Genomic DNA, 15,174 nt, shown 5'->3' with positions numbered 1-15,174 from the left:
TTTATTTAAAAATAACAATAATAATGAAAAAAAAGTTCAAGGCGTTACATATTGACCCACATATATCTCCATGAATTCTTTCCAAGAAAGTTGGAGATTCAATATTAACCTTTATAGTTGAAGGTCTAATGACTAACTTACATTGCGAATAAGCTACACATGGATAATCATTAGGTAAAAGAACTTCTGGTTCTTTAAAGGATGTCCATGTGTTTATTATTCAACGCATCATTATAGCTCCTGGATATCTAAGTCAATCACGCTAAAGTAGAAAACATTTTTGGTCAACAAACTTCTGGTTTATGATATTATTTGATTCAACCATTTTTATAAATGTATAATACATGCTAAATGGGAGTGCATGAATTTTTTTTTATCTGCTTTTGACTAGATACAAAAAAAGTTATGCAAAGATATTCAATATTATTTTTTTATATCGTCTCAATATGATATCTATTGCAGCAGATATTTTTAAAATTAAGCAAATTTCTTCTGAATTTGCTAGAATAAAGTGTATCGTCAATATATAATTTTGTATTATTTGGTAAAATAATACAAGCTCTTATAGAGCCTTCATCGATATTCGATGCACTTGATATTTTATTGACATTATTTTCTTCTAATGTTAAGTTCACAAAATATTTTTTTCTCTTGAAGAATAATATGTGAAGTTGTACTATCAATCAAGTAGGTGTTTTGACAATCCATCATGAATCTATCAATATAACAAAATAGATATATTTATAAAAATTGAATTTAAATTTAAAAGGGTAAACAAAAATTAATACTATTTAAATTAACGATACGTAATAAAGTTCAAAACTTTTATACGAAAAGTCAAAACATATTTCAAAATAAAAGGAAATAATAGAGACATGGAAAATAAATTAATCTATATCTTTCATCACACCATCCCCAATCAAATGGTCAATATTTCCATTTGGATCAACAAAGAAATCAGAGACATCCAAATAAATCACATCAATTAGACCATCATAATCAGCAAAATCTATTTCCACTTTTTCTTTTCCCTTGATTGATTTTTGATAGAGATGCACAAGGTATTTTGACGTACGATAGGTACGTGTCCAATGCGTTTTCATTCCACATTTAAAGCAACTTTCTTCGTGTACCCTTTTGGATGTGCTAATTTAATTTGTTTTGCGCCTTTTAAAATTGTTGCTCTGTTATTGATAACTTTGTTGATTATTTCATTCACGGTTTATTCCACGTGCACGTCCACATTCATGTCTTGAAGTTGCATTTGTTTCAGGCAATACAGTACCATTTGCTTCAGGCAATGGTCAGAACCAGCTGGACGTAACCCATGATTTTTTATCAGCAGTTCATTATTCTGTTTAGCAACAAGTAGACAAGATATAAGTTTTGAATACTTTTTGAAGCCACGCTCGCTATATTGCTGCTAAAGAAGCACATTTGAGGCTTGAAAGGTGGAAAAAGTTTTCTCCAATATATCTTCATGGGTGATTTTTTCTCCACACAGTGTCAATTTTGAACATATTCTAAACAGTTTAGAATTGTACTTACTAACAGTTTGAAGTCCTACAAACAAAGGTGTCTCCACTCATAGCGAGTTTTGGGAAGGATTATAGCCTTTTGATGATCAAATCTTTCAGTTAATTTTTTTCAAAGAACTTGGGGATATTTTTCAGTGAGATGTTCAATTTTCAATTCATCATGAAGATGATGACGAAGAAAGATGAGTGATTTTGCACGATCCTACAGGGATTCTTTATTTCCTTCTTTTATTGTCTCGCCCAAACCTTTTGAGACAAGATGAATATCAGCATCGAGTATCCATGATAGATAATTTTTGTCAGATATATTAAGTGCAGCAACTCGAGTTTCATAATATTTGTCATTTGATTAACTATACAACAAAGTAAAAGAAAATACAATTAGTTTTGAAAATATGATTAAATATCACATAATGATTATTCAAGTAGTCAATATCAACATGACATAACTTACGTATTTTTCTTCAGGATTAAACACTAAAATAATACGTTTTTCAAAACATGTGCTACTTCAAGAGCACATTGCATTTATTATTACATCTTCAAGAATAAGATGTCAATATTATTTTGGAATATTGAAAATTATAATTTATACTCTTTAGGAGCAAGTCATATTTTTCAAGAATATTAATTATAATGTTGTGCTACTTCAGGAGCAACAACATTATAGAACTTTAAAATTTATGATAGAACAACAAAAATATGTAATCAAGTTAAAAAATATTAATTGCTATGCAAGCAGGATATAATGTAAAAATTAATTACCAAATAGATTGGATATGAATTTATATTTAAAAATTAATTATCAAACATGTATTACAAAAAAAAAAAAAAATCTTGAAAAAATATGCTTTAAAGTTATTCTTCACTATATGGTAAATTATTATTAACCATTATTGTACATTCGATTACCAAATGTGCAATCATCAGAAAAATTGGCATATAAACATTGGCATATGATGTATGCTAACATGATCCATTAAAACAAAAAATCAGGGAAGAAGAAGTAGTCGCCACCATAGATGATTTAATCATGCAAGTTGTTATTGGATCCATCTCTCTATAGATGTAGACGCTATGACCAAATACATAAAAAAACATAGCTTTAAGTAAATACAGATGCAATTGTATATATGAAGCTTTGCATATAAACCCACGCCATCAAAATATTTTAAAAATCCAACTGGTTACTTGGACAAAACAAGAATATAATTAATAGGTTGACTCATGTACAGGTGACACCTTGTTCATATGCAAAAAGGTAATCATTATGCTTCATTTAAATAATCATTATGGGACTTTGTTCATGGAAGAGAATAAAGAACGGATTTTGACAAATTATAAAAAAGGTTGAACCCCAACCTTAAGGGTCATTCATCACCCCTATTTTGGAGTATGGTGAGGGAGGTAAATTGCAGGTTATGCCTCCAAGGGTATAGGGTGGAAGGCTGCTTGTACACTTGTACTTACTCAAGAGCCAAGTCCATATTTTAGGATTCGAATCCTTGACGCGACAGTTTCAAGCAAAGCTGGATTTTGACAAATTATAGCTATGACACAAGCTGGCATGAATTCATTCTCACAAATTCTGTAACCTAAGGGACATGTAAATAATTACGCACAATCACAATTAGGCAAATACTATTTCAGTCCAATAATGAGCAGCACAATTGCACGGAAATTGATGACGCAAAAGGCGTGGAATCATTAGAAAAATTTATTAAAAGTAGAGGAGGAAAAAATAATTGTGTCAATGCATTGTAAACTTATTTATATTTGTACACATATATTAAAAGTAGAGAACAAAAAGTAGTTGCCTTGTATATATAGAAAAAAATTCACATATCATCAAATTAATTTCAGCACATATGATAGATAATTATGTTTAAAAAAAATTACTATCTTCACTAAACTTTGAAAAATTAAGTTTTTGTGCTGATAACGTATTGTGAAAAGAGAAGAGGACAGAGAGAAATCAATATACTTGTGTGTTTAATTAATAACCAAAATCTTGTATTTATAGGGCAGAATCAGGGATATAATAGTAATATTTTTTAGGGTTGCAGGGATATAATTGTCATTCACTTGTAAATCCTAATAAACTTATATTTTACAACAGGCACGTTAATTTTAAGCATATTTTAATATTAAATGTCATTAACATCTCTGTACATATTTTATGTACACTAAGCACAACCCTTCCTTCTTCGTTACATTCTTATTGTAATATTTTATTGATCATTAAATTTTATCCCAATCATTGTTTTCATTAGAAACTATTGTTAAAATGCTTAAAATGAGGGTCAAATATTTAATCGTGTTTTTGTATGATATTTGTTTCACTAATTTAAAAATACAATGGACAAAAGAGTTTTTTTTATACACTATCTTAAAAATTTATTGAAGAGAAATCATAATCAAGAACAATATATGTTAATTTGATAATTAAGAATGCGATGAAGAAAGTTTGAGAAATAAATATGATTATGCGTAAATGTTAAACATTTCATGTAATTTAAATGCAGTATATTCATTAAAAGCTGTGATGTAAATATATTTAGCCATTAAGAAAATGTAATTAATATAATTGAAAATATAATTTTCTTACAGTTTTCCTAAATACCCATATATTAAATAATTGTTTATATAATTAGTAGTTCATATTTGTTGATAATATGACACATTAAGGAACTTATTAGAAAATTAAGAAATCGTCTATACTTTTTACAAGAAAAAACAAAAAATAAAACAAGTTTATCTTTATAAGAATGGATAGAGTACATGATATGAGATTATAACACCTAATTCTTCAATTAAAAATATGAAAATAACACGATTAAAACGAACAAAACAAAGATAGAATCATAATTATCGCTTGAAAAAGACTAATGCAGTACGTTACTGTTTAAGAGTTGTTTCCTCCATTTTGACAGTCTCTCTCTTGAATTTTCTCGAATCATATATTCATTCTTTTTAATAATTGGTTCCCAATTTAGGGATGACAATTCGAACTGTCAAAGTCGAAAATCACGGTTAACCAAACCGAACGGGTCAAAAAAAAAACCAAATCGATGGTGTAATGAAATGGATATGATATTTGATTTTAATGACCCAGTTCGAGACATGGCGGGTATGGTATTTACGCCATCGACCCGCCGCGATTACCCGTTAAATTTTTTTTTATAAGCAGCCGTTAGAAAAAAATAATTTGAGGTTGAATAAAGATTGAATATAAATTGAGGTTGAAGCTTTTAAATTATTGAGTAGGAATCAAGTTCGATACATAAGGATCAAGGGCCAGGGATATTGTTTAGTATTGTTATATTGATAATATTGTTTGTTAAATTTGAATTTTGCATTTGGGAATTGGAATATTGTTTGCATTTTCGTTTGGTATATTATTTGATAAATTGACTTAGTATTATATTTTTTATTTATGTGTGACATGAGAATTTGAGAATATATCAACTGTGAATTGTGATAATTAAAATTAATTTGAGTATTGTGAAATGTGATTTTGTGAAAATTGAAAATGAGATATTGGGAAATTTATAATTTGTGATAAATTGGTGTTGGGAATTGAAAATTGAAACTTTAATTATATTTTAAAATTAATTCTAATTCTAATACAGATTGTGAAATTATTTTTTAAATCGATGTCCCAACCTAGTTCTTGTAGTGATGCATCGAATCCTGTAACTAGGTATTGATAATACAAAGAAGTCTTATGTATCATTTACTTTATATTATTTTGAATTGTATTATACTGTAATTTGATACTTTATATACGATTTTTACGTTTTAATGTATTTACATATAGATAGAATAATTTTAATATTATTTAATTTGATATTAATAAATGACATCGCTATACGGTCGTTGACTGTTGACTGTCAACGATTAACAATCGCCCTAGCAGAATCGAAATCCTAGATTTATCCCTGTTTGTGGTTATTAACCGCCCGAACCGAACTAACTTACGTGGTTATAGTACGGTTATGGTATGACCAAAAAATTGGTGATTCGGTGATAATTTTGACCGAACCGAACCGTTACCAATCCTATCCCACTCCATTGTTTTCACGTGACCCTCGTATATCCAATTCTATAAACATAAGTTTTGCTTCTCAAATTGAATTTTACTTAACAAGATTTTGGAGCAAGACGGATATGTGCAAGGTCAACGTTACAATTTAACAATGATTTAAATGATTTAAGGAGTTCAGTAAATAACGAAAAGGTAGAGATCAAATTGCTATTGGTATAATAGATTAGGGACTAATGATGCAAATTTTCCTTGTTTTCTATTGCCCTTTTGCGCGCCAATACGCTCCTGCTGATTATCTAACCTGACCTCCTTCAGTTCTTATTTGTTCACTCTTGACTGGTAGTTATAGTATCCCCACCCCATCCCTGTCAATAAAATGGAATCTCGAACACGAATTATGGAAACCATGGAACCCGATTATGATGATAACAATGATTTTCATGAACTACAGTTAAATAACAACTCTTTTGTTGCAGAACTCGAAGGCCTACGTTTATCAAATCAAAATCTCAAATTGAAATTGACAAAAAGAGAAGAAGAGTTTGTCCAAGTCCAACAGCATAAGGAAGATGCCCATAGAGAAAGAGTTTCGTGTAAAGTTGAGGATTTTGTTAGAGAAACGGAGGAAATGAAGAGAGGATGATGGGGAGCTGAAGGAAGATAAAAGTGTGAAAAATGGGCTTGCTCCTACAAAGAATTTTGGGGTCATAAATTTGGCAAAGAACGGTTTAGTAAGGATCATTGAGAGTTTGGACGAGGATAGAAGAAAAATTCATTGGCCGACCCCATCTTCTCCACACCTTAGGAACTTCGATATCACCCCAAGGAGACACGAACGGAACCCATCATCTCCATCCTGTAGAAACTACAAAATCACTCAAAAGGCGCCTTCATCATCTCCACCCGGTAGAAACTATGAGATAACCTTACGGGCACCTTTGGCATCCTGCAGTCACAGTTGATCATAGAATCCTGCTATGTCGAAGAATTGGAAATAAAGAAGCTTTCAGGGCTTGTAGATGAAGTTGAATTGAAACTGAGTGAGTATAGGGAGGTGAAGAATAAAGAGAATAGAGAATTGGAGAATAGGGTAGTGAGTTTCACAGAAGAAAACTGGGATATCAATAGCCTGCTTAGGATTGCTTTGGTAGAAAAAGAGGCACTGAAGAAGAAGTTAAACATTAACAGGGTAAAGGGGAATAATGAGCAGAAAAGAGTGGTATTTTTGCAGATTGCAGAGAGAGAGGCCTGTAGAAAGTTGGGTTTGGGTTTATGACTGGAAATGAAGTTAATGAACAAATGACAGATAATTCAGAGGATAAATCAGATGGAAGTGAATCTGAAGAGGAGGTTGTTAGTCTGGTAATTCTCTGCTTTTCATTTCTTGGAATAACATGTGATGAAATTTTTCAGCAGGTTCATTGGTATTAAGAATCTAGTTCCTTTGAATCTCTCTGCAAACCTAGCAATGGACGAATAGAGTGACGAAAAAGAATTCATATAGTCGACCACCATAATCATATTTCTTTAAGAACTTGTTCAAGAAAAATGAAGCCATCCTCTTTATATATATATATATATTAGCTATTGCTCTGATTTTCATAACCATTCTTATCAGGCTTCTACCGTTGAGAAGATTACGAAGAATTTAAGACCTGAAATGAACCAATTGAGGACATCTTTGGAAGAGTCGAGGTATTCTATTTGCGAATCACACTCTTGTTTGACACTCTTTAAAATTTTAATATATTTTTCTCTTTTTTTAACTACATATTTTTCAATAAAATAATATTATACGTAAATAAAAAAAATTCCTTCCTTTTTAGCAACACATTCTCCCAAAAAATATTATTCCATACATTTTACCAAAATTTTCCTTTATAATGGGGCTCAAACAAGGGCTAAATCATTATTTGAAATTTTTGAACTAGTCGCATACTAATTTTTAAAGATTTCATCGTGAACAAGAATCAGAACATGTCTCACTGAAAACGGCTAACTAATACATGGATGAAAGACTAAGGCTCTGTTTGGCACCCATTTTTATCAAAATGCATTTTTCTCTCTCTTCTTTTCAACCACACATTCTTTATTAAAATAATATTACACGTAAATCAAAAACTTTTTCTTATTTTTCAACCACACATTTCCCATCAATTTACTATTCAAAAATGCATTTTCACATAAAAATTCCTACCAAACACCCTCTAAATATACTCACAGTCCTACAACTGTATTAGTAGTCCTATGTGACAGCTTATTATTTGAGGGATAAGTAATTCTGTTGTTTCAATGAAAAAAGAAGCTAATGTCTCAAATAACAAGTTCATAGGATGATTATTGCAATCGTTGATTATAAATAACATGACTCCATATGAAATGCCAAACATGCTCCCAAGTAAAAATTCACCTCAGGGGCTTCCTCTCCCAAAATCCGGTCAACAGGTAACAAAATCGAACACTAGTTTAGGCCCTTGACACTCTGTTCTGTCTATAGATTAGCTGCCATACACTTGGTTATCTGTTTGTGATACTACCAGGTCAGATGCCAAGTGCCTGCAGAGTATTGCAGACAAGCAAGCTCAAAAATTAGCAGAAAATGCGCTTCGCATCGAAGTGTTGGAGAACAGAGAAATGTTGTTAACCCAAAATGTTAGTTTTCTATTATGAAGGACCAATTCTTTTTTCTTTTAGTCTCACTGTGTCATTTTTGACTTCTTCATATTCTGTTATACGCAAGGTCAAAGCACTATCAGCATAAATCAAGGAAGCTGAAGAAGAGATCGTAAGATGGAGGGAAGCATGCGAATTGGAAGTAAAAGCTGGAAATAAAATAGTTGAAGAGCGTGACAGACTGGTAATGTGTATATGACAAAACTTTTATCAAATCAATTTTGTCTTCAATAACCTACTTTTACGCACTTTCATATACACTTTTCATCAAACTTTACTCAAAACACTTGTTTTCTTTGCACCTTGATATACTATTACATCTAAAAGCTTAAAACTTTAAATCTTGTCTTCAACGTTCATCGTCTATCACCTATTAGGTTAACATTCTGAAGAAAGAACTAGAAAAAACAAGGGCTGCTTTAGACAAATCAAACTGGAAGATAAAGCTGAAAGACGGCCTAGTTGCTGCCGCAGTTTCTGCTCAAGAAACGGCTGAACGATCCCTCTGGCTGGCGGACAGAAGGGCTGCTGGCAACCATGAAAGGATCGAGGAGCTAACAAGGCAATTAAAAGAGGCAGAAAAGAAGGATAGCAATCGCCACAGAGTGAGGCATATTTGCTGGCCATGGAAAGCTTTCAAGCTCAACCCTACTAATAATACAGCAAATGGTAACCGAAAGGTGAGACATATGCTACCAGAAATGCAAGCCTTTCTTCACTACCATTAATGCATGTCAAAACTTTTTTCAGATGTACATGAAATCAACATAAATTTGATATGCATATTTAATTTCTTCTATTTTTTACCTTGTGATGTGTGTGTGTGTGTGTGCGCGCGTGTTTGGTAAAGATATTAGACAAAATTAAAGATGAACATAAACAAATCAGCTATTTATTTCAATATGTAGAGTTGCTCTCAATATAATGGAAAGTAATGGTAAAAGCAAGATGTGTTTCGAATTTTCTAGAATTTGAAAGCAAGAACTCATTTCTTTAGCTGGTGCCTGTTAGAGCCGGATGAAATAAAGAATAGAGGAAAGAGAAAAGGATTTCAATGCTTAGAAATCAGCAAGCATTACAACTCTTCCTACATGTTCCATAGTAATCAGGCGAACCAATCATAAAAATAGAATTCCTTTGACACTCCCCCAACGAAGCCCAATGAGGACAATTTTCATCTTCATCTGTACAATCAACACCAGATTGCATAGAATCATTCTCCCTGCTAGTTCCTTTAAGATGGAAAGTTTTGGTGGCGCACCACATTTCACCCTTGACTGGGCATCTCGCATGTGAACTACTTTTGTCAGGAGTAGCGTTAAGATGCAGGTTGAAGAATACAATTGCATTCCCTTTAGTAGGTTTTAGAATGTCGATACTCTTTGTACAGTCGGACCACATTTTTTTCTGCAGTAAGTTCTCGTATGCTTGTAAAAACAAATCGTAAGATAAATCACGAGTTGATGTTAATAGAAGGGTTTCTCTCTCACCTCTGACTCAGGAAATAATATCTGACCACCCTGAACCCTGTGTTAGAGATACAAAACAACTGTTGCCAATAAAGGTTCACCAAGTAGCAGTGTGGATTTGTTATCAAAATAGTTATAGTTCCGTTTTGAGTCTTCAAACCCAAAATGTAGCACGCGTAACGGTTTGCCATACTCTGCAAAGAAACCACTAAGTGATTCTATAACAGACAAAAGGTCAATTCCTAACGAATAGCACGTGCAGTGCTGTAGATCCACCTTATCTAAAAGCTAAGGTTATTAGAAATTAGACGACTTTGTTTATTTAATATTAGATTTTTACTGTTCAACACGGCCCCTCACGGGAAACTGGTTACATTTTTTAATGGAATGCCCAACACAAGCACAAGTTGCATAAATGGTGGTGGTTAGACGAGAAATCTAGGTCCTTTTACTACTCTAATACTGTATTGAACCACCTCGTCTAAAAGTTTAAACTGATATAGAGAAGACATGTTTATCTATTTTATCGTGGCCCTCTACAAATGCTAGGGTTGCCCATGCAAAATAAAATCACCTTTAGGAAGAAAAGTCCAAGCAGAAATTCTTTCCTCAATTCTTGCAATGATTTCATCCTAGAAACATTAGATCACCAGTGACATTACAAGGGTAAACAAAAGCAAAAGCTCAATAAACAATAAATATCCATACAGATAATAGCACGTTCCTCATCTGCATGCACTTCAATAACAGCCCTCTTCGATCTAAATTTCAGAAGATGAGAAATTTACCTTCGTATCCAAAGAAATACTAGAACTGGCAGACACCATATTCATGTCAACCTTCTTGCCCTGCATAATGTTACCTTTCTTGTCACTAAATAGAAAATTTGAGTTTCAGAACAACCTGTAAAGCAAGAAGGCATTGTCAACGAAAGTATGAGGAGGGATATACCAAAGAAATCAGATGGTCACACTCCTCCTCTGATAGAAAGCCCCTATATAGGAAGATCCTGTCCAAGAAGACTGCGTCAATGATACTCTCCTAAAATGGCCACAAACTGACTTCCAGAACACGAATTTAAGCATTTCAGAGAAAGTGCACAACATTTACAGATTTCCAGGCTTTAGTTTGTGATTTTTCTTCTTCAAAGACAAAACCTGGAAAAAAAGGGCAGAGGCTATGGGTTTGTTTGAACCCCTTTATGAGAGAATAGATTTTGTAATAATAATTTTTTTAGAATGTGTGGTTAAAAAGTAAAAGTATTGGGTTTACCCGTAAAATTATTTTATAGGAGAATATGTGGTTGAAAATGAGTATGGGGAAAAATGAGTTTTAAAAGAATGGGGATCAAATGAGGGCTATAATTTGTCAAACATATGGCTTTATGAGGAGTTCGCCAACAAGACCAGTGTTTTCCACAACCGCTACAGAATTTCTTAATAAGGCTGGATGGCAGCACACTTCAGAATGTAGAGGGTTGTCCATTCTGTTGATAGTGTCCAAGGACTTCTGACACGTTAGAAGCAAAGCATGTGGAAAATTTCTGTTTCACCACTTGCTCACAAATTAGATTTATGCTAGCCTTTGTACATTTCTCTCTGTCTTTGATATCCATATTATACTAAATAACAGAACACACAGAAATAACAAACACAACGCCCCTTCAAGATAAGCCTATAGACATTTCCAGATTTTTTTTTGCCCATTAAATTACATTTATATTAGAGATAGCATGAAAAGCTTTAGAAACTTATTTTCTTTATGCTGAAATTTTTGGGAATTAAGCATAACTGAAGTAGTTTAAAGTTGAAATATAATACAACACAAAGAGGTTAATTTTTTTGATAGATGCTCAGAACCCCAATATAATAAATGCATATTTCCCAAAATTGTGCTCCTAGTAAACCCCTTCATGAGAAACATAGTGCAAAAAAGATATAAAATGATCTTTGATTTATCGGATTACCTGACCTTGGTTGCCACGAGAGTTGGATAACTTGTGATGGGTCAACAGTTCTAGATTGCATCGGGCGGTCCCCTTGGATTATTATGTCTAGGTTCATTTCCTTCGTCGTTAACTCCTTCCGGCTACTGAAACCATTAGTTGTAAAATGATATCTTAATGAGTAACAGCTCAAAGCAATTCTAACGTTCTTTCTACGAACGAGAAGTCCTATTTTTTTCATTTAGCACTTAGCGCAGAGAATACAGCACTTCAATTCGCAGCATTTGATATGGATTATATAGCCTATAGTCAATTGACACGTTTCATCAATTAAATGAACTAAATAAAACCCACATTTATCAAAAAATAAATTGTTAAATCCAGAAACGCGAAGAAGAGAAAAACTATTTTAGCCCTTGTTTTTCATAAGAATGCTTTTTTGAATAGTGTAATGATGGGAAATGTAGTTAAAAAATGAGGAAAAGTTTCGAATTTGCGTGTAATATTATTTTATTGAAAATGTGTTGTTGAAATGATATCAAATCACCGTTTAAGAATATATTTCTTTTGGAAAGAATGTAGGTCAAACGGGGCCTTAATAAGAATATGTTGAAAAGCTGAGAATCTACCAAAATGTTAATACAATTAATTTCATCAAAAAGCGAAACGTTTAACAAATGTACATCATTAACCTACGAGAGAGCCGGAAAAACATTCAACGTAATGGCAACACCAAGTAGTGCAGCAATATGGATAATTTATGCACCAATACTACCAGTCTACCACTATATAAATCAAGGCCCCCAACGTACATGTCATCTCTATCACCAATATGATGAATGTGTAATTTGACAATATGCAGCCTGTCGATCACATGGGATGTTATATCAATTTCCTTGAACATGCTGAATTTTTTATGCATTATTGTTCACCTACTTTAAAGCTAAAGCCTAAGTCATAAGGCCGCCTTCTATACTTCTTTTATAGCGAGATCATACTTTTGATCTATTTCCATTATTCAGTTTGCAAGCTGGGGAAAAAAAAATTTCCCAATCCGTTTAACAGAAACATAATTCTTGCTTGCTATTCACATATGTTCAAGAAAAATGAACAACAACATATCTGGACCCCCTTTAATAGGCACCTTAGAGCACAAATTCCATTAAAAATATGTGATACTTTTGCCATTTAAATAAGAACTATTATATACTTTACATTTCCTAGCGCAATTATGAAGTCATGATTTAAAAAATATACATCGATTAATACGTCTTTATATAGGTACATCTTCAGACAAGGAAATGCTAGTTACACTAGATCTAGAAATATGATGCTAAATGTCAATACGAAAGCCCAAATTAAGGGGAAAAATCAAATGGGTTTTCTTACCCTTGTACTAACGAGCCACCAAAAGCAATTACAAGTAAAAGTACGCAGAGAATTGAGAGATGGGTCGCCATTAATGGCTGAACTGAGAATTCTTGGAAAAAAATTCCAATCCCTTCGCTTGATTTTGGCCAATTTCCAGCTGAAATTGTGCTTTTAGTTATGCCAATTCACGCCAAAAATGAGAATTTTGTCAATTCCCCTAGCCTAAGATTCTTTTTTCTCTGGTAATATTTTTTTTTTTGTTGGGTTATTCTAATGGTGTCCAAAATGCACGCTCGTTGTCCATTTTGATCGCCCCCAAAAATAATTCTTTTTTGGTTACTAGTTTTCCATTGCACGGGCTATGTCATTCTTCAGTAATATTATCGTATCAAAATATCTATTTATTTCTCTCAATAAATCTACAAATTTGATTATTTGTTGTGCAAAGAAATGAAGAAAAGAAGTATATATATATATTTTTATAGATGTTGCTCAGAAAAATGAAGAAAAGTATGAAAAATAGTATAACAATTTATAACTCATATAAATTATAAAGTGATAATAATAATGTTACTAGGTATTTTTCCGTTCAAAAAAAAATTAATTGACGTCATACACATAATTTTTTTAAAGAAAATGATGTAAATTATATTGAGAAAATTATCGTGACAAAATAATAAATATTAATAAAATAATTAATTTTTTTAAGAAAAAAGACAAGTTATACGCATTTTTTAACATACACGTTTAATATACGTTTAACTATTTTCGATATTCATTTAAATTATTCAATGTGTCTATAATGTAGTTTTCGAAATGAGTTTTAAGATAATACAGAAAATTTATGGTAGATTTTTATAAAAAAACTAAATAAATCATCCAGTAAAAAAAAAAATTGACACAAAATATCAACCACTCAATGAATAAAAAAAATTTCACACGTAGCATCATTTAAAAAAAATATTGTTGCACATGCTCCGTGCATCACGAAGCATTTTGCTCTTGGCACCCTGAAGGAGCAAATTTGCTCCGTGATGCACGGAGGTACTGCAATAGTTTTTTTCCTTTGATATATTTTTTTATACGAATCTATTTCGTAATAAGCTTTTAAATTTTTTTTAATGTCAAAAGAAATATCATTTAAAAAATTAAGAATTTCATTAACAAGCTAACTTAAATTTTTTTTTTTTTTACTATTGTACGGCAATCGAATGCATAAATCTGATATATTCTCTCGAAACTTATTTTGAAAACTATATTATAGACATATTGAATGATCCAAATGAATATCGAAAATAGTTAAACGTACATCAAACATATGTATTAAAAATGCGTATAACTCGTTTTTTTCCTTAAAAAAATCAATTATTTTATTAATGTTTATTATTTTTTCGCAATATAATTTATATCATTTTATTAAAAAAATATTATGTGGTATGATATGAAGTATTTTTTTTTTGATGTAAAAATTCAAATCAGACAAAACAGTAGCATCACTCACGCGTAGGAAGACCATTAGCAATGATTTTAGGAGTGAAGTGAAATATTATGAGATATTCAAGGGTAAAATAAGAAAACACAAAATACGTCCTGAATGACTAGTGCTCACCACATTCACTCTTTTATTTTAATATATGTCGACGATTGTACAGTAGTCGAATGCATAAATCTTCTATATTATCTCGAAACTCATTTCGAGAACTATATCATAGACATATCGAATTATCTAAATGAATATCGAAAATAGTTAAACGTATATTAAACCTGTATATTAAAAAATGCGTATAACTTATCTTTTTTCTTAAAAAACGAATTATTTTATTAATATTTGTTATTTTTCAAGACAATTCTCTCAATATAATTTACATATAAAAAAAATAAATATTATGTGGATGACATCAACTAATTTTTTTTTTAGCCGTAAAAATTCAAATCAGACAAAACAGCAGCACCACAATGTTGAATATTTTTAATACTCAGTTGAAAAGATGTGGATTAATTTAGTCGACGATATTGAATTTTTTAGATGTATATAAATTTTGGAGGATTAAATTCAAATATATCAAAATTGGGTGATTAAATAAAAATCTCAACCTCATTTAAGTGTCAAAATACTATACTGTGGCTTAA

At 31.6% G+C, this 15,174-nt stretch overlaps 1 protein-coding gene across 1 annotated transcript; it reads right to left on the bottom strand.

Annotated features, from left to right (window-relative positions):
- Positions 1–8,438: 8,438 nt before the first annotated feature.
- Positions 8,439–13,383, bottom strand: LOC111406102 (probable prolyl 4-hydroxylase 12). The gene is given in 8 exon segments (XM_023035307.1): positions 8,439–8,910; positions 9,317–9,666; positions 9,750–9,922; positions 10,303–10,360; positions 10,517–10,576; positions 10,680–10,737; positions 11,700–11,819; positions 13,063–13,383. Coding segments are annotated over 7 exon segments (882 nt in total). The 5' UTR covers positions 13,134–13,383; the 3' UTR covers positions 8,439–8,910; positions 9,317–9,324.
- Positions 13,384–15,174: the final 1,791 nt, after the last annotated feature.

This window comes from Olea europaea, chromosome 12 (genome assembly GCF_002742605.1).
Source record: "Olea europaea var. sylvestris chromosome 12, O_europaea_v1, whole genome shotgun sequence".
NCBI classification, from domain to species: domain Eukaryota; kingdom Viridiplantae; phylum Streptophyta; class Magnoliopsida; order Lamiales; family Oleaceae; genus Olea; species Olea europaea.
This window is presented reverse-complemented; position numbering and strand designations above follow the sequence as displayed.